Source organism: Lissotriton vulgaris, chromosome 4_1 (genome assembly GCF_964263255.1).
Source record: "Lissotriton vulgaris chromosome 4_1, aLisVul1.2, whole genome shotgun sequence".
Classification (NCBI taxonomy): domain Eukaryota; kingdom Metazoa; phylum Chordata; class Amphibia; order Caudata; family Salamandridae; genus Lissotriton; species Lissotriton vulgaris.
The window spans coordinates 1248684569-1248704591 of record NC_141691.1 but is presented as its reverse complement, the minus strand read 5'-3'; the positions used below and the strand labels follow the sequence as shown (position 1 = coordinate 1248704591).

Below are 20023 nucleotides of genomic sequence, written 5' to 3'. Positions count from 1 at the left end.
CCAAAGCAGTACCTCACAAGAGTTGGAATGTCTGATAAGTAGACTAACACCCCAACAACATGTGGACATAAATGTCAAGAAAGTAATACCTGGTGAAGGCATGTACAGACACTGATGTAGCAGCCTGGCAGATGTCCAGCAGTGTAAACCCTTAGCCAACTCCCTAGTGGCAGCAATGGTACTGGTGGAATGCGTCCAAATGCCCTCATGATACTCAATTTAGCTAGGGTACAGCAAGTTTTAATAAACAGGACATACCACCTACACAAGGTTCACTTCCAGGATGTCTTTCTCTTCTTAGCACCAGCAAAGTTGATGGAAAGATGGTGATCTGCAGGGGGAGCCTAACTCGCTGTAAAAAAAAATTTTGGGTCCAATCGGTGAAACCTCCTCTCCTCCTTAGAGGGGTGTGGTAAAGCGAAAAACACAGGGAGATCAATACACTGGCCCACATGGAACAGCAACTCCATCTTAGGCGAAAGGAAGCTCGAATTCACAGCTCCAATTTGTCATGGAAGAAGGGGGTATAAGTAGGTTTCACTGACCGAGCCTGTAGCTCACCAATTCGGTGTGGAATGAGGAATAACATCTAAATAGTGTGCAATCTCAGTGAGCAACTGGGCACAGGCTCAAAGGGCAGGTACATCAAAAGCATGAGTAATAGGTTCAAGTCCCATTGGAGCAAATTAAAAGGGTTCAGGAGGGAATGTATATGTGAACCTTTTCAAGAAACGCATCACAACCAGTGATTTGAATAACAAAAGTTTAAGGAAAGGATGAAAGGATCAACAAATATCCTGTAACAGTGCCCATGGCAAAGCCGTGCTGGACCAATGACAAAACAAACATTAGAAAATCACCTAGCTTGGGCTGTAGTGGGTGGTCTCTGCATGAGGCACCAAACTTCACTCAACAGCCAGAAAATGGATCTGGTTGACTGGCATAAAGACGCATGGATAACATCCATTACATCTACAGGAAGACCAAGCCCACTCAGTTGGTGCTGCTCCATCTCCATGCATGGCGGTGTGTTTTATGGTGATTCTGGTGCAAGACCCTGAAATGTAGATAAGAAAAGAGGCCCTTCCAAAGAGTTAGAAGGGCTCGAGGGCAAATGCTCAGGCTCAAATAGCCAGAGTAGCACACTCTACTGGTCAAATTTGGGACTATCAGCATGAGTTGAGCTCGGTCCTTCCGGGAAATTTTCAGAGCCTGAGGCATCAGTAGCTTAGTTGGCAAAGGCATACAGTAGACCCACTGCAAATAGAATACATATCCCAGAGAAATTTGAGGCAGCAACTCCAGCACACTGTAATAATGATACTGAAAATGTTTGGTTGCGGTGAAAAGATCTACCTAAGGCAGACCCAGCCTGGCAAATCCTCCTTGAACCACCTCCAGAAGTAGACGTCTTCCGTGGTCGATCAAATGATTTCTGTAAAGCATGTCTGTCCTGGCATTTAGCAAGCTCATCTAATGATTTGCCAATCGGAGCGATCTCTTCAGAGGTCAGGCCACCTCTCCCAAGTGACCACTACAACTCAGAGATGACGTACCCATCCCTAATGTGCGCTATGAAAGGGATAGAGAGAACTGCTAGTCAGGCTAGTGTCGGACAATCACCATCGAATGCCCCGGGTTGCCTATTCAGAAATACAGGTGGAAGATCTACTTCAAACTCCTTATGTGGGATCAGGCACAAGGGACGAGCAGGATGCACGAGGCCAAGAAGCCTCAGAGCCAGTCGTGCCAAACCCTAGAAGCGAGTCCAAAACCCCAGGATCATAAACTGACTTCACCTGACTCGTTGCGTGGGTGGAAAGGACTTGCACACCATTTTGTCGAGGTTGGCCCCCTTCTTCAGTTGCTGGAGGGTTTTTAGCTTGTTTATGGAAAACACCAGAGATGACAGAAGGGGAACAGTTATCTGCAGGTGGCTAGCAACAGAGTACAGTGATCCCGCCTTCTGTCATCAAGGTACAGAATATATGTATCCCAGACCTGCAAAGAAGGGCTGCAACCACCACCACAATCTTTGTAAGCACACGGGAGGCAGAGGTGAGACTCAAGGTTGCAATAGTAAACTTAAAGTGTTTGAAGCACACTACAAATCAAATGAAGTGTCTGTGGAACCGCAGGACAGGCATATCAATGAAAGCATCCTCTGCCCAAGTTTGTAATCTTTTCTGGGCACCATAAAGTACAGGAAATAACACAACCTACCCTTCTTCAACTTGAGCACTCTTACAATGGGCCTTCTGACAAGCAATGACTAAACTTCCTGAGCAAGAACAAAGGCATAATCTGCCTAAGTCTGAAGAAAGACTAAAGGGACATGAGAGGCAAAGGATGTAAAAGGTAGGGTGTACCCATGCTGAACAACCTACAGCACCCACTGTTCTGAGGCAATTGCAAGTCAGCTGGCAGGAAAACTAAATTCTGCCTAAATTCTGCCTCTTACCAGCCGGTCATGACCATAGGAGGAAATCAAACAGTCCACTGTCTCCAGACTGGCTTTCTACACATATTTAGCCACATCCTGTCCATCTTGAATTATTTGAGGAAAAGCATTCCAGAATTCAGTCGAAAGGGCAGCAACACCTCACTAGCCATCTCCCAAAGGGCATGTGTATAGCGTTTCAGCAGGAAGACACAGTCCTGACAACTCACACGGCAACACCGTGTGTAACACAATACCGTTTTTTTCCCACAAGGTCACCCAGTGAGGAGCCATTATCACACGGTGACACACAATGCAAGTCAGAAACCTATGCAGAGAGTGTGTCCAACTCACAATGTGTGGAGGTCGAGAATTGCAGATGTCCATTGTGGTTTTGCAACTCCACCAGGACATTAGAAGCAGCAGTGGAAGCCTCAGTTTGTTTTTAGGGTGGGTTAGAGTGGCTCAGGGGTAGTGGCCTGCACAAAGCCTAGCACCCTCATACTGGCCACGCCCCCTCAAAGCACTATCCTGGCTGGGGAGGTAATGAGATCAAGGTTCTGCCCATTCCCTAGGCACTTCCTGGTTCTCTCCTCTCACACAGCGTTTTTTGGGAGGTTGACAGGTATGCAGACAGCATTAAGGGACCTCAAAGAGAAACTGACCGAGAAGAAGACTCAAATCAGCCTCAGTGTAATGATATGGGAGTAAACTATCTACCTCCTCGTCATCATGTGGGAAATCTGATGGCCTTAAACAGCGCCAGAACCTGATCTAAATGAAGCTTCTGGCTTATGGTTGTACTAACATCAAGACAGAGGCTGGGAACTTTCTAAAGATGCACACTGCACGTTGGTTTTCTAGTAGCAACATAAAGCCTGGTATGGCCAAAGCTGGCTCAGGGTATAAAATAGGCACCTGGGTCTGATTCCAGCAGGGATCAGTCGGCACCAAGGCTGCTCCTGTCGGCAGATATCAGACTGGAGGCCCCTGAGGCTCCATTGATCCTGAAGACACTCCAGAGGGAACCAACACCATCTGTAATACTTATAGCATGTCCTCTTTGGAGGCTTTTTCTAAAGCAGAGTTGATGATGGCCCGGGGAACTCTGGGTGTACTAGGACTAGCCTCTATGTCAGGTGAGGGGGCGCGACTTCTTTCTGTAGCCAGAATGACAGGATGGAGACATATACCACTTGGACTTTCTAGGTTTATGGTGATACTTTTCTCTCTTATTCATCTTCAACTTATCTGAGGATACTGAATTGAGGGGAGATCAAGAATCTGGGCAGGAGCAGGCCTGCATCTTGAAATATAAAAAAGCGTGTTGCTTGGAGCAGACCTGCCCAGTTTCTTGTGATTCAAAACATACAATAACGCCTCCAGCTCTCTGGTGTCCTGTGAGTGCATCACCTTTCGGAATGTGGAAACAATTGCTAAGGAAAGGTCAAAATGCAGTCTGGTGCCTGGAGTAACTCGTCAATACCAAAAAAACCCTGTACCCTGGACATTGGTTAGCATTCATCTAATAGGCATCCAAACACTGTTTACTGGAAAAAATTTCCTATTTAGATCCAGACTCGCCCCCCTCTCTATATGTAGTTGGGTGTATTCTCTCTGTGTCTAACCGTCCAAATCAAACCATTGTTTGTAACTGCAAAAGGGAGATTCCGGGCAGAATTCAACTCGACACATCCACTGATGTCTGCTCCACTGAGACAGTACATCCACCCACACTTGAAAATAAACACAATAAAAAATGTGTGATGAAAAGGAAGGTACCTCACGGGCGAACAACCCTCGGGGCACTTGGCAGGTGTTACCAGTTTCCTGCCCCTTTCTCATCATTAGTCGCCATTCCTTTTCAAAATGAAATGAAGGAAAAAAGGTGTCCAAAACAAAACCATCCGTGTTGTGCAAAAGGACAAGTGCAAGACAAAAAGCTCAAGGAATCGCTCCCTGATGTGACAGCAGAAGTGATTAAAATCAGCAGACACACCAACGGTACAACTTTATTACTAGATCTGGTGTGTACTGGTGAAATAAAAAGGCTGGTAGCTTAACGTCGCATACCAATACCTGTAGCCAACATGTTTCACTGCCTTATGCACTTTATGGCAGATTCATCAGGGCTCACCACTCGGTCACCGCACCAGTGTTGGACACACCAGTGTCGGGTACTGAACCAGGACCATAAATTATACCTGGGATGATTTATGGTCCTGGTTCAGTACCCGTACGATTGATGCGACAATCGACAGTAGGGCTGAGAGCTTTCCCTTGCCAGCCGGTATGAGAGGACGTGGCTGGATAAGGTTTCCATAATGAAGATGTCCAACACTGGTGCGGTGACCGAGTGGTGAGCCCTGATGAATCTGCCCAAAACTAGCATCACCTTTGCAAGTTTGTACAATATTATGGCATTTTGAGGAAAAAACAGTAGGATGGCTTCTCCCTGTGATAGAGCTAGATTTCATCAAGATTAAGCATCAAAATGGCACGCAGATTTTGGTGCAAGTGAAAACACATGGCACAGGAAACATGAAATGAGGCGTAGTCAAAATGCTTTCAGTCTGAAATGCTTTCATTTAAAACCATGCTTAATTAATTAATCATGGATGTTAATGTGTTGAGTTTAGATAATTATGCTGAATAAAGTGTGTTTTTGCAGTGTGGAAAAACTTGTGATTTCAGTTTCCTCTTTAGTTTTGAAGATAAAATGAAATGTGTGTTCTCACCTCACAGCTCCTTTCCCTTGTAATCTACACTCTCTGTTCCTGTCTTAAGAGACTTTGGCTTTGTTGCATATTTAGACAATACATTTTCAGTTCATAACATATCTTTCTTATAATATGTATTAATTAATCAACCATGCACCAACATTACATGTGGGGCAATTGCATTCTGCATGAAAAGCTATCTAAAACATTAGAGCATGTTGCTATGAGTATGTATTAACTGTGTGCGCTTTGAAAATTTGCACTGGTGCATGTTTATGCTATGTTGTACATTGCACATTTTTGATTGTTGTGCACAAATGATAGAATAGCTGCTGTAAACTAATAGCTTTTGCTAGGTAATAACTAATACAGGGTACTACTTTGGGGGAGGTAAACAATGGGTTTTATTTAAAAAATTAATATACGGTTGTGTTTGTTTTGTTTTTTGGCCCAAAATAAAATGGATGCCTAAGAATACAGCATGGCTGAGAATTGTTAGCAGTGTGCTGAATGAGAGAGGCATGCACAGACAGAAGATTGTGCCAGCTGCATGAACTACCAAGTGCTGCAAGTGAGGACACATGGGTCAAGGCCACAGTGAACTGTACACTCCTTTCATCGTCGCAATATACCAGTGTTTGTGGGAGAGTGTCATTCCTGCGTGTATTGTGAAGGAAAGAAGGAAATGGACTGATACATTTTTCAATCTAAATGTTGCAACATTTGTATAATTATTGAGGGTGAAACATATGACTGTATTAAGCCGTAACGCTTCCTTTGTCAGAAATGGTATGGGTTGGATTTGCAATGAGAACAGGATTGTAAGACCCTCATGCCACCTATGCTAACCAATCACAGTGCAAGTTTCTGCTGACTCTGCAACATTATTAGTATAGTCAGCCAAGAATTAGAGTATTAAAAATGACCCCATAGGGGGCATGTCAGCCTTAGGGCCTTGGCTTACAAGAGAGAAGGGAGAGAAGCAGATCTGACAGACATCAAATGGGTTAGGTACGTGAACATCGCGGGTCCGCCTGGGAGGAGATTGCGTCCGAGGAGAGACAGAGGGAGGAGGGGGAAGAGAGGCGCAGGCCAGCCATGCACGTCATATTTTTGGCAAGGCAGGTCACATTTCTCTGTGGCCTTGTGAAGGAGGGGCATTTTCATGGAGCAGCCTTCCTGTCAGACAATGGAGAGGGAGAGGGACAGATTGAACAGACCAGGGCAGAGAGAGGGCAGCTGATGGAACAGGTTTAGATTTAGATGCTAAAACTCTAAGTTTATGCTTTGACTAATTAACTAGTTTTGAAACGATGTATTTGTCTTATGCATTTATTTCTCTTTGTAAGTGATTTTTGCCAATTATTAATTATTGATTGGCCTTGCAAAACTCACTTTTGAATGATATTTTTCCTGAACTCTTGAAAGAATTCTGACAGACATTTGATGCCTCATTCCCTTCCTTTATGGAGTGCTTTGTATACAACCTATAATATGTTCTGTATTAATTCTATTTTTCCTATTTTTAATTCTGTAACCTGATTGATATTTGACTAATGAATAAAGGGTCAGAGAACCTTAACTTTTAACTAGAAAATAAAACCCTTTAAAAATACTCACAACTCTCTTTATTGGCTTAAATATTATTTGCATTTTGATATTCCATGTTTATGTAAAGTCTCCTGGAAGTGATACACAGTGGCAAAGGTTCATCACCTTTAAAGTGTAAAATAGAGATAAATGATGTTTTGCATTTAGAAATTACCGTGAAAATACAGCTGGATCACCTGAAATAACCTTTTTTACCTGAGCAGCATATTGGGTTTAGAGAGGGGTATGGTAAGACAGAAGCATGTTAAAGCAGTTTTGTAGTGGATGACTAGAATCCAGTTGACAGTACACACTGATATAGCTGAATCACTGCCCCAAAATGCTTATGAATTTGGTGACAGTAACTTCTGTCCTCGACCAACCCTGCCATGGATTTGGACTTGATCAGTTGGGTCCCATTCTTCAACCAGGATGTACTAAGAGGGGAGGAGGGTGGTGGGGGTGAACTCGCTACAAATTAAATGTGGTCATCCATTGCAAAATAGCAGACACCACTCTTGGATTGGGTATAGGTTTCACTGGAAGGCTTGCTGACTGGGTTCAGTTAAGGATAGTTATGTGAACACGGACCATAAGTGAATCAAAATGTAAATGATAGGAAATAAAGTGAAAGCTTACATTTCTAACATGACGTCTAACCTTTATGCTTAAAAAAAGAAAATCTGAAATTTCAGGAATGTGTAGCCTTTGTATACAAAGCTTTACCTCATTACTGGAATCCTGCAGTCCAAAGGTGGAGATTTCATATAGTACTCTTGGTTGTAGAAGAAAATGGACTCCATGGCAAATGGAAGAGACAGTTTTGGTGGCATTCTGAATCCCTAAACATTCCTTCAACAAAAAATAAATAAAAAGTCAACTATGAAATATATAAACCAGACTTAAAGGTTATGCAAGTTTTCTCTTTTTCACACCGAGATGCCGATAACAGGACATAAAATATTTTAATCAACACGCTGCCCGAGCACACACAAGAGATAGTATATCAGCTTATTGCAATCATAATATGGCACACAATGCAAAAGACAATTTTTCTTGGTCTTTATTTTCTTCTTATTGGTTGCCCAGCCAACAGGTGTTTTGTCGCCTCGGCTAGTAACCCCCGACTTCTTTAGGGCTGTCTTGCTATGCCTCAATCACTCTGAACCTCTGCACGAAACAGCTGAGGCATGCTTCAAAACGCTGAAGGAAAGAAACAAAATCTAGTAGTACCGTAAAAGGACTAAAGGATGAACCCAACGGTACCCCTGAAGACCAGGCTCTAGCGCGACACCTTGACTCTGCCTTACATCTACTATCACTGACTATACAATAGGGACACCCCGAACTGCTATTACAATTTAACCATTCTCTCTTGCACACTGGCACTTTATTATATTTCTCCTTGGCCGGCATCGAGGAAGAATTTATTGCTTAACTTTTTATGATAAACAGGCCATCGAACATGATGTTAAGCTTATTTTAATCTTGTTGCTGCTACCTCACCATGTTTTTTTATGGATAGAACCATCGTCTTAACACGCACAAATTTGACTCATGTTTTATTAACTGATTCTTCTTTCTCTTATATTGTAAAGTTTTTAAATAACTATGCACAATAAAGTATCTATCTATCTCTGCACGGGTTCTACTTCTGTCCCGGCCAGGAGAAACGTCAAATTTAGACCCCAAGTTCTACGAATCTTCAAATGCTGTCAGACAATCTTGTCTCCAAGTTAGTTTCAAGTACGGTATATCACCAATAGTCATGTGGCACCATGTATTTCGTAAGCTAATTGCGATCTGACTCAGACACCGATCGGCGCCTCAACGTCGGTGTTCAATCACGGAAGGGCACTGAGTATGGCCCAAACACCAATTGTCCTTTATGAGGATGCCTGTCCGCGTCCAACAGACTCAGTATCTCCAGCCGAGTGCAACGCATGGAGCACCACGCTTAGATATATCTGGCATGGACGCATCCATAAAGAGTGAGCGCCTTTTCCACATTGTGTATTTCCATCCATCCCGTAGTAAATAAAATATTTGTATTTTATTTTGTAAAGATGATCATGCTATTAAAATTACAAACATTATTTGTTAAAGCAGGTGTGTTTCCTATGTTATTTTTTTCTGTTTTGTGTATACTTACATTTACGTTTTAATCTAAATTCTAGTTTCACCTCTTAAGTCTTTTATTGAGAGGTGTTGTCACACATTCGGCCTGATTCAAAAAGGGCCTCCGCATTCGGGGTGAATTCTCATTCCGGATATTTTGCACTGTGGGCGGAAACTCCCCCACAACTGCAGGTTCTTCACCACCAGTACAGAGGCCCTTTGTGAATCAGGCCCGCAACCTCTTAGGCTGAAAACACAGATTTCCCTCCCAACATGAACAGGGTCACCAAGCGTCTAAAGTCCGTTGTCTCTTAAGTCCGTTACAGTCCTACAAAAATAAATCTAGCATTGTGATGACCCTAAATGTTACCGCCCCATATCACTTTTGGATTCTCTTTTAAAGATGGTGGGGAGGGTAATTTTAAATAAATTGCAACTATGGGCAGAGGAAACGGGGTTTTTATCACGGTTACAATATGGTTTTAGGTTTGGATTAGGCACAATAGAGCAAGGTTTGAATATCAGTCTTATAATCGATAAATATACTAGGCAAAAAGTGGAAATGTGTTCTTGAATTTTTGTAGATTTATCCTCCGAGTTCGACTGTGTCATACATGATAAACTATGGAAAATGTTATTTGAGCTGGGTGTTGAAAATGAAATTTTGTTATTTACTAGAGAACTATATCGAGAGGCGGGAGCAAGGGTAGGATACGGAAAAAATGGGGAGTCCTCGGCAAGATTTGGTATTGGAAAAGGAGTGAGGCAAGGATGCGTCTTTGCCCCGTTCCTTTTCACACTATACATTAACAGCTTGGGTGAACGACTGGCCGAACTCCCCCACGATTACCCAATTATAAATGGAACCCCAGTCCCAATTTTATTATACGCAGACGACGCAGTTTTAATGTCAAGGACACAAATAGGCCTACAGAAGACAGTTACACACTTTGTTACTTATATGCATGTGAGGGGGCTGCAAGTAAATATTAGGAAAACATTTAGCATGAAGTGTGGGAAAAGAACCGCAAAGAAATGTGACATCTTTATCAATGATAAAAAAATTGAGTGTGTAAAAAATGTTGCCTACTTAGGGATACATTTTGATCAGAACGGTACCTGGCCAGCTGCAATATTAGCCCGTAAAACTATGTTTTTAAAAGCTATCGGGGCATTAGTCAGCCTGTCAAGAAAATTAGGCTCTCAACCAGTCCCTGAATTGCTTGCAATATATAAAACTAAATGTGTTTTTTACAGCCACCTACGGCGCCAGTATAGGGGGCTTTACCAACGCACAATGTATGCAGACCTGCGAAAATAACTTCTTGCGCTATCTATTAGCTGTGCCCAGTTCAACTGCTACATATACATGTCATTCTGAGGTAGGCCTAAAGCACATTGTAGATATTATTAAGTCTGGCCCTTTACTATTATGGCACAAGATATGGAATACCCCCGAAGCAGTTTTTAACCAGGATGTCATCATAGACTGTTTAAAATTGGACAATGTACATTGCATCCCATGGTTACGACATTTTAAGGATATCGTGGACGAAATTGGCCATCCAGATTTATTCACAAAACCAGATTGTATGAATATTACCTCCAGAAAGCTATTAAAAAATGAATACTTGTCCTACCTGGAGGAAAAGCGATGGCTTGTGGAGAAAACGAAACATTCGGTTATGGAAAACCACACTATGCTGTCATACACTGGGATTCAGCCCTATTTGTCATATGTGACGAGTCCCTTTGATCGGATGTTAGTGACACGCTTTAGGCTGGGTACTGTGCGCCTGGTCAGTACATTTCCATTGATGAATGATTGATAACGTACTCTTGCATTGTGTCGTTGCGATGGTAGCTCGACACAAACAACACTGCATGTAACTCTTTTTTGTAGGTTTTATACGTCACCGAGGAGAATGTTTTTAGTACCAATTTTAAAACAATACGGTTTAAGACATTGTAGAGCGTCATACTTAAAGTTACAATGTATGGAAGATGAATTGACAATGGATAGTGTAATAAGTTATTTAAAATGTGTGATCAGATTAAGAAAGACAATTAGGTTGTAAAGCTACTGTATTACATTATTTATCTTCCTGGAAATGCTTTTTATCTGTGCTTTTATGTTTTTCAAATGAAATACGAATAAAGTAAATTTGACTGATTGAAATCCAGCATTTGTGCTGCACGAATATAGTTAATTTTAGCTATCCTGGTACTGAATCAGGAAAAATAGCTACAAGAGCACTTTTAAAGAATGCAACCTATTGAGAAATCTTACAGACATGTGGACAATCTCTAAACATAACGTTGATTTACAGGAGAACGGAGTTGGCAAATGAATCCGCCGTAAACCACAGGCCCATACATAGCACGCAGTCCTAATCAGGATATTCGAGGTCCGTACTCTGGAAGCAGACTTTTGTTTGTCTGCGAGCCAGGATCAAGGTCAGATACAGGAACCTAGCAGTAACCTTCCGGGCCACAGAACATTCATGGGGCCCCAACAAGCAAAGCGAGGGACCTAGAAGAAAGTCTCTATCTGTTGCACCCCGCACCAAATGGAGGCAGTATTCCAAAAGGGTGTTAAAAGTGGGCAAGACCAGCCCATGTGGAAAAAATCTGCATCCTTAACAGTGCAGCGGGGGCATTCCGAGCTCGCAATCAGGAACATGGCATGGATACTTGGGGGAGATCAAAACATACTAGGAAAGCATTAACATCCATTTCAACTGAATATGAGGTAAGAGACCTGCAGCATTTTGTGAAGTGCCTACTGACAAAGAACTATTACAAGGAAGATTAAATCAAAATACCAAAATGAGAATGGAATGGCAGAAAAAAATTGAAAAGGGTATATGTCAAGATACAAAAATACATGTTTCTAAGTCATAAGTATTTAGCTTAAGGTTTAGGATATACTACTGCGTTAAAGGTATATTTCATTTTTTTTCCTCTTTGGTTTGTAAACTCAGAATGGAGACAGCGAAAACCAATGTGCCAGCTACTCTGGTGTTACAACCCTAGTACCGAGTTAAGATTTTATCATTTATTAGATATGTATTAGTAATTCAGTGTTGCACAACCTACCTTCACAGTCTCCAAGCAGCACCGATACACTTCCCTTTTCACCGATGACACAGAATGAGACAGCAAGCGAAGGAATACCTTTTGACTCCCAGTCAACAGACCTGTGGTCGCCTGAGCAGATTTCCAACTAAAAAGAGATGGCAAGTGGATGTTAAAATTCAACATTAGAGGACATTGAGTGCAGAGTATGAAAAGTGAGTCTAAGATTTAATTACTATAAAACAGGTCAAATAGGCAAGTCTTTGCTCTCAAGGTCCAGATCATCGGTTGTAAAATGCTGAGTAAGATTTTCTTTCAGAAATTTGCTGGAAGCTTTTAAACTTAGACAGAGGTCGTTTTTGTACTTGACCAGGGAAGTGTGGGAATAAAGGTGCCAGACTTGGTAGAGCCACCCCCACTGCCCAAGAGTCCAGCATTTCTTTAACAGTTTGTTTTAAGAAGGGAAACAAGGGGAAGGAGGAATTGATCCGATCCCAGCACACTACTACGGAGGGGTAGGTCGCTAAACCCAAGAGAGGCGAGCAAATAAACTCAGCCACTCACCGAGAGGGTGCAGACGGAGCCCGATTTCCTTAATGAGGGGTTGGGGATAGGTACCTACATTGAGAGTTCCTATCAGCGCAAGGACGCTTACACACCTTAAGAATAAGGTATCACAGGGAGGTGGCAAATAAATCCAGGCTGAGGCTCATACAGTTTAATGTCCTGCACAGGACCTACTTCGATAGGGTGCGCCTACATAGAATGGGAAAGATAGGCGACACAAACTGTTTAAGATATGGCCAAGAGGAGAGTTCTACCATACATTTTGGTCATGTCCCGAGATACAGATCTACTGGGAGGGGATTCTGAAAGAACTGGGTGAAGTCCTGGAAACATCCCTGCCAACTGACCCGAAATTAGTCTTCCTAGGTATAACCAATGATGTAGATCTTATCCGTCCGCTGGTGCTCTTCTTGGTGCTGGCCCTGGTGTTGGCCAAAAGAGATGTAGCGAAGTACTGGGGATCAGCTACAACACTGCAGATAGAGGAATGGAGGAGAGGCCTAGACCTATATATGGCAGCTGAAAGAGTCACGTACAAAGCACGGGGTTGTCCTAAAAAAATTGGCAGGGTCTGGAGGAAATGGAGGACATACCGTGGACTTGATGGAGGGTTATGAGACAGGAGGGTGGTGGCAGGGACAGACACGGACCAGGGGGAGCCAGGGGTCTGCAGCCAAACAGCGACCGATGAGAGTGCAGACACGATTTCATGCTAGGAGAGGGAAGAAAAGTGAAATATTGTTTTTCATGGTGGGTCCGGGGGGTTGGGGACTGAAAGTCGGGAAATGTTGACCAGTGAGGACATGTCTGTTTTGTTGAACTATGGAAAAATGCAAATAAAAAGATTTACAAAAAAAAAAAAAAAAAAGAATAAGGTATCACAGGTTTTTCTTTTTCCTGGGACCTGTTTCTTGTTGTTTATTTTCACCTACATGCCGGCCCTGGCGAAGCGCCGAAGGAACCCTTAAGGACCATCTGAAAGCGTGAAACATGTTGAGCTTGTTTTAAGTGTGAATTATTCACCACGGCACCTATTCTGAGAGCAGCGGTTAGTCACACATCTGCCCTCTGTATTTTTTTTTTAAGAGGAGCTCCAGGATCCACACCCTTTTAATTTACCACTCGTACCCCCGAATAAACACAGGTTCTTGATACCGTTTGGTGATTTTAATTCACCCATTCACTTACCTTCCTAGGCCCACACACGCACATGCACAACTGCGGCGTCTCCTTAACCCCTTCAACACTGATGACGAGCTGGGCTCGTCATGGCGTAGCCTCCTCGCACGCTGATGACGAGCCCAGCTCGTCACGTAAAGTGCGTTTTAAAAAATCTCAGCGTACGAGCGTAATTGCGCTCGCACGCATGAGGTTAAAAGATCTCCGCTAAAGAGCCCTCTCGCGGGGCCCATGAGGGACTGCAGCTCCACCTTCACGAGGAGCAACACCCAATGATGAAGCATGACACTCGCAAGGGTGTGTGAGGGCACTATAACCAAAAGGAGGGATTCCCCAATCACTATTTTTAAACCCAACCTACTTAGAGTCCGACTACTGGGAACCTTTTCCTCTAATCAACCATAATTTGGTTGCTACTCTTCTGAGACCTTGGAAACAGTTACCCCCTAGTGTATATACAGATATTAAACTTGCCAGAGCTCGTCTTTCTACTTGACCAGGGAAGTGTGGGAATAAAGGTGCCAGGCTTGGTAGAGCCACCCCCACTGCCCAAGCGTCCAACATTTCTTTAACTGTTTGTTTTAAGAAGGGAAACAAGGAGAAGGAGAAATTGGCGTGAGCGCGCAGAGGAAACAGGGACTTCGGAGGGCTAACGATCAGCTACAACAATTCTACACCATGCTTATGCCCCTTAGGGGAGCTGCAACCCACTCAAGAGGCAGCACAGTAAGGATACCCAAGTGTGGAATCCTTGGACTGGTAAAGTGTTGCTGTAGGTGGTGAAGCAGCAAGAGTAGTAGCTTAGAATTTTGATTAAGGCTTATCGACCGTGTTTGCACTCTTCTGGAGAAGGAAAATACCGGTTGGCATTCTCATGGTGGTTTTGCAAGCAGTGTAATGGAGTGCAAGTGTGTTGAGGGGAGCGATTCAAGAGGGAACAATCCTGCTTGGGGAGCACAGACTTCTCTTCCAGGACTTAAACCTTTACACCCTTGCCATGCAGAGAATGGATAGAAATTAAGAAGGAGCTGTGACAACCAGGCATTTTTTCCATGACAAATGAGGCAAATGTTTTTTAATGAAGGGCTTTGCTTCACTTCTGGAACATTACATGAGGGTGATGGAAATTAACAGACAAACTGAAATCTGCCTGAAGTATCGTTTACCAGAGACACAGGAGGAAGTACTGGGTATATACTAAAGTGTGATGGTATCAAGATGAACTTCAGTGTTTCAATCATTGCTCTATTATAATTTTTTTATCCCATGCCCATTATGGTTTGTTGTGTTTCTAATTCCGAATACAACTTTTGAGAAAAGTTAGTATAAATGTATGAATGCCTATCCAGTTTTCACTTAGAAACCTCTTGTGGACCATACCAAAAACTTAGTGGGCTTTCAGCCATCTCACTGCTTACGGTTGGCTTGCTTGTAACCCTAATTTGCTTGCTTCTTAGTCAAAGGCTTTCCTTCTTCTTGTGTTGGTCACTCTCCCTCTTTATAATTCTTTTGATTGGATCACTTATATCCTCCCAATGTTCACATTTACTACTTTTTAGGTCTCGCCTGGACATCGCATCCGAAGGATGCGTCCAGGCTGGAGACTTAATGTTGTCTGACACGGGGGAATGAGGGACAAGAAACTGTGACGAGCTTATCCTTGGCTGGATTGAGCTGCGTGCACGCGCGTCAACATTCACGCATGCGCACATCACAGCCACACGCATACACAGCACTCACGCATGCGCACATACACACGCATACACAGGCACACCCCCGTCACCTACACGCATACACAGAGACCCCTCCACACACACCAGCCCCTCTCCTCTCGGCTCCACACACACGCACACGCATTTACACTTACACAGACACACAGGCACCCAGACAGGCAACCCCCCCCCCCCCCGTCACACACACGCATACACACAGACTCCAGGACACATACACATACACACACACATGCACGCTCACACACATACACAGCCCGCCGCCGCACGGGCGCGCGCGCGCACACACATGCCCCCCCCCCAACAAGGCAAAGCCCCACTCACCGGCTTCCTCGGCTCTCACCGGCAGCAGGACTCTTCCTTCCTTCTTCGGCACCGGGGCGCAGGGTAGGCTCCTGCCTGCTCCGGTGCTCAAAACAATCGCGGCTCTTCCGTGGAAGGCGGGGTTGGCTCCCGCCCTCCTACTTCCTGTTTCCGGTTGTCCCGCCCGGCCTGCCTGACTTCCTGGTACAGGCCGGCGGCGGACTGCAGCACGCGCCATGCTTGTTCCAAGGAGAGGCCGGCGGCTTGAGCAGGGGGATGGGCAGTTTGGTGTTTGCGAGGTGAATTCTTAAGTTTTATAAAACGTTATGTTACCACTGTCAGTTCTTCCGTAGAGTCCAGTGCAGTCAGTCAGTGGTATCATTTCAGGATTAGCTTTTTTGCAAAGGTCAGTTTTTCATACACAGTAACTTTCCTCAAAATCGAGGCAGGTGTTACACTTGATTTGTTGTGTGTCGAAAGCCTCAGATACGTATAAATTGACATTCTAGCCAATCACAATGCATTGCCGATGATCCAGTATGCAATAGTGTTTAATATTGCTTTTCATTTACAGATGACTGCATTCAATTCTGGAGCAGCAAGTACATTTCCTGATTTTCCTCTATTGTTTATTTCAGCATTCATTTGCACCCCACCCACTCCCCCCGTTACTTTCAGACTTTTCTTTCTTAAACACTACAGGTCCTGTCTGGCTTCTCCTTCCTGTTCGTGCTACTGAAGTTCAGATGCAGGATTGGAAGTTTTCTTTGCGTATTTGCATAATTGTGTTTTAAATTGGCTGCTGACTCCTGAAAACATGTGGAACTTCAAATGCCCGTGGGTCTTTTGTCTTTGTGTTACAGCTTACTGTGTGGGCGTTTCAGTTGGCTCAGGATTTCAGCCTGATCCAGTGAGTGAAATCTGTAATTGTGGGCATGTGAACTTCTGAGGCCAAAATCAGTTGGTTACATGCTAACATGCTAACATGCAATCCACACCATGCACAGTTACCCCAATACGCGCACACACACAAGCACAAACCCACACGTTCATGCAGTTACATTCATTACTGTTACATATATGACCGCACAAGCACTCACGCACATATGAGCTAATTCAGACATTTACAGATATAAAAAAAATAAAGCAAAGACAGACAGATACAAGTGAGTGCAGAGTGACAGTGAGTGCAGAGTGACAGTGAGTGCAGAGTGACAGTGAGTGCAGAGTGACAGTGAGTGCAGGGTGAGTGCAGAGTGAGTGCAGAGTGACAGTGAGTGCAGTGACAGTGAGTGCAGAGTGACAGTGAGTGCAGAGTGACAGTGAGTGCAGAGTGACAGTGAGTGCAGAGTGACAGTAGAGTGACAGTGAGTGCAGAGTGACAGTGAGTGCAGAGTGACAGTGAGTGCAGAGTGACAGTGAGTGCAGAGTGACAGTGAGTGCAGAGTGAGTGCAGAGTGACAGTGAGTGCAGTGACAGTGAGTGCAGAGTGACAGTGAGTGCAGAGTGACAGTGAGTGCAGAGTGACAGTGAGTGCAGAGTGACAGTGAGTGCTGAATGACAGTGAGTGCAGAGTGACAGTGAGTGCAGAGTGCGTGCAGAAACAGTGAGTGCAGAGTGAGTGCAGAGTGACAGTGAGTGCAGAGTGACAGTGAGTGCAGAGTGACAGTGAGTGCAGGGTGAGTGCAGAGTGACAGTGAGTGCAGTGACAGTGAGTGCAGAGTGACAGTGAGTGCAGAGTGACAGTGAGTGCAGAGTGACAGTGAGTGCAGAGTGACAGTGAGTGCAGGGTGAGTGCAGAGTGAGTGCAGAGTGACAGTGAGTGCAGAGTGACAGTGAGTGCAGAGTGACAGTGAGTGCAGGGTGAGTGCAGAGTGAGTGCAGAGTGACAGTGAGTGCAGTGACAGTGAGTGCAGAGTGACAGTGAGTGCAGAGTGACAGTGAGTGCAGAGTGACAGTGAGTGCAGAGTGACAGTGAGTGCAGAGTGACAGTGCGTGCAGAGTGCGTGCAGAGTGACAGTGAGTGCAGAGTGACAGTGAGTGCAGAGTGACAGTGAGTGCAGAGTGACAGTGAGTGCAGAGTGACAGTGAGTGCTGAGTGACAGTGAGTGCATGACAGTGAGTGCAGTGACAGTGAGTGCAGAGTGCGTGCAGAAACAGTGAGTGCAGAGTGCGTGCAGAGTGACAGTGAGTGCAGAGTGACAGTGAGTGCAGAGTGACAGTGAGTGCAGAGTGACAGTGAGTGCAGAGTGCGTGCAGAAGCAGTGAGTGCAGAGTGACAGTGAGTGCAGAGTGACAGTGAGTGCAGGGTGAGTGCAGAGTGAGTGCAGAGTGACAGTGAGTGCAGTGACAGTGAGTGCAGGGTGAGTGCAGAGTGAGTGCAGAGTGACAGTGAGTGCAGTGACAGTGAGTGCAGAGTGACAGTGAGTGCAGAGTGACAGTGAGTGCAGAGTGACAGTGAGTGCAGAGTGACAGTGCGTGCAGAGTGCGTGCAGAGTGACAGTGAGTGCAGAGTGACAGTGAGTGCAGAGTGACAGTGAGTGCTGAGTGACAGTGAGTGCAGTGACAGTGAGTGCAGAGTGCGTGCAGAAACAGTGAGTGCAGAGTGCGTGCAGAGTGACAGTGAGTGCAGAGTGACAGTGAGTGCAGAGTGACAGTGAGTGCAGAGTGACAGTGAGTGCAGAGTGCGTGCAGAAGCAGTGAGTGCAGAGTGCGTGCAGAGTGACAGTGAATGCAGAGTGCGTGCAGAGTGACAGTGAGTGCAGAGTGAGTGTGAGTGCAGTGACAGTGAGTGCAGAGTGACAGTGAGTGCAGAGTGCGTGCAGAGTGACAGTGAGTGCAGAGTGACAGTGAGTGCAGAGTGAGTGCAGTGACAGTGAGTGCAGAGTGAGTGCAGAGTGACAGTGAGTGCAGAGTGACAGTAAGTGCAGAGTGAGTGCAGAGTGACAGTGAGTGCAGAGTGACAGTGAGTGCAAAGTGACAGTGAGTGCAGAGTGACCTGAGTGCAGAGTGTGTGCAGAGTGACAGTGAGTGCAGAGTGCGTGCAGAGTGACAGTGCGTGCAGAGTGACAGTGCGTGCAGAGTGACAGTGAGTGCAGAGTGACAGTGAGTGCAGAGTGACAGTGAGTACAGTCACTCAGCACCACCACATTATCACTCAGAACCACCACAGCATCACTCAGACCCACCACAGTACCACTCAGCACCACCACAGCATCACTCAGCATCACTCAGCACCACCACAGCACCACCACAGCACCACCATAGCAACACTCAGCACCACCACAGCATCACTCAGCATCACCACAGCCCCATTCAGCACCACCACAGCATCACTCAGCACCACCACAGCACAAATATGTTCTCTCAATGTTTCAAGCTTTATTACAAATGTCACAAAAAGATGTTAATATTTCACTTCTGTTCTTGGATTTCGTTACAATAAAATACACTGAACATAATCTTCACAAAAGTTATTTACAAAAGTTTAAGCTATTGCCATTATAAATTACAATCACTTTTATTAAGTATTAAAAAAAAATAAAAGCCATTGTTATTTATAATATCAATACATCTAAGTCACGTAAATACAAATGTTGCATTACAAATGCTATAGGTGTCACATTTGCGAAAGTTATAACTATTGGCATTGTAAATGACAAAGCTATTAATTTAGCTATTTTCAAAACCAACACATAAATGAACATTTGGTGAATTACCATTAAAATATTTGACTTTTTTACTAAGATATTATTGTACTCTTTTATGCAAACAAAATTTAGATACTGCATAAATAACTTTAATAAAACATATTTTATATGTAGCTTTTTATGTAAAAAAAAACTATAGCAGAAAGCAAAAAACAATTGCCATTTACAATGCTAATAGCTCAAACTTAAATAATGCGAGACCTATTGCATTGCAAATGCTTGTTATTCTTTTTGCACTCCATGAGTACACTTTTTCTACCTCTCCCTCCCTTCCAGCCCCCGAACACCCACACCCGCAAGTGTTCCGTGTTGATCCCTCATTCACTCCCTCCCCCCAAACGATTTGTCCCCTGCTTTCCCCACTCCTCCCTGGCTTTCTTTTAGATCGAGCATTCGAGATCTCTTGTATATACTTTAGTATATACTTATATACTATAGTATATACCTATATGTAATGTACTTTGTGGGTTCTGGAGATCAGACCTCGGACTGGTCTGCTTCCACTCAGGGACTTTTTTTCTGTTCAAGTGCCTTTATTTAACTGTCTTGATGAAAAACAACCAGCAGAGGTCAGTAAAATACCAGAAT

General features: G+C 44.2%; 1 protein-coding gene across 1 annotated transcript in view; it reads right to left on the bottom strand.

Annotated features, from left to right (window-relative positions):
* RTTN (rotatin) overlaps nt 1-20023 on the bottom strand; it is a 1129552-nt gene that overhangs the window by 854047 nt on the left and 255482 nt on the right. Inside the window, exons 15-16 of the mRNA XM_086965450.1 lie at nt 11968-12094; nt 7477-7602 (exon numbers count right to left, since the gene is read on the bottom strand). Coding sequence (XP_086821576.1) covers nt 7477-7602; nt 11968-12094 — 253 coding nt within the window. The remainder of the gene's footprint in view (nt 1-7476; nt 7603-11967; nt 12095-20023) is intronic.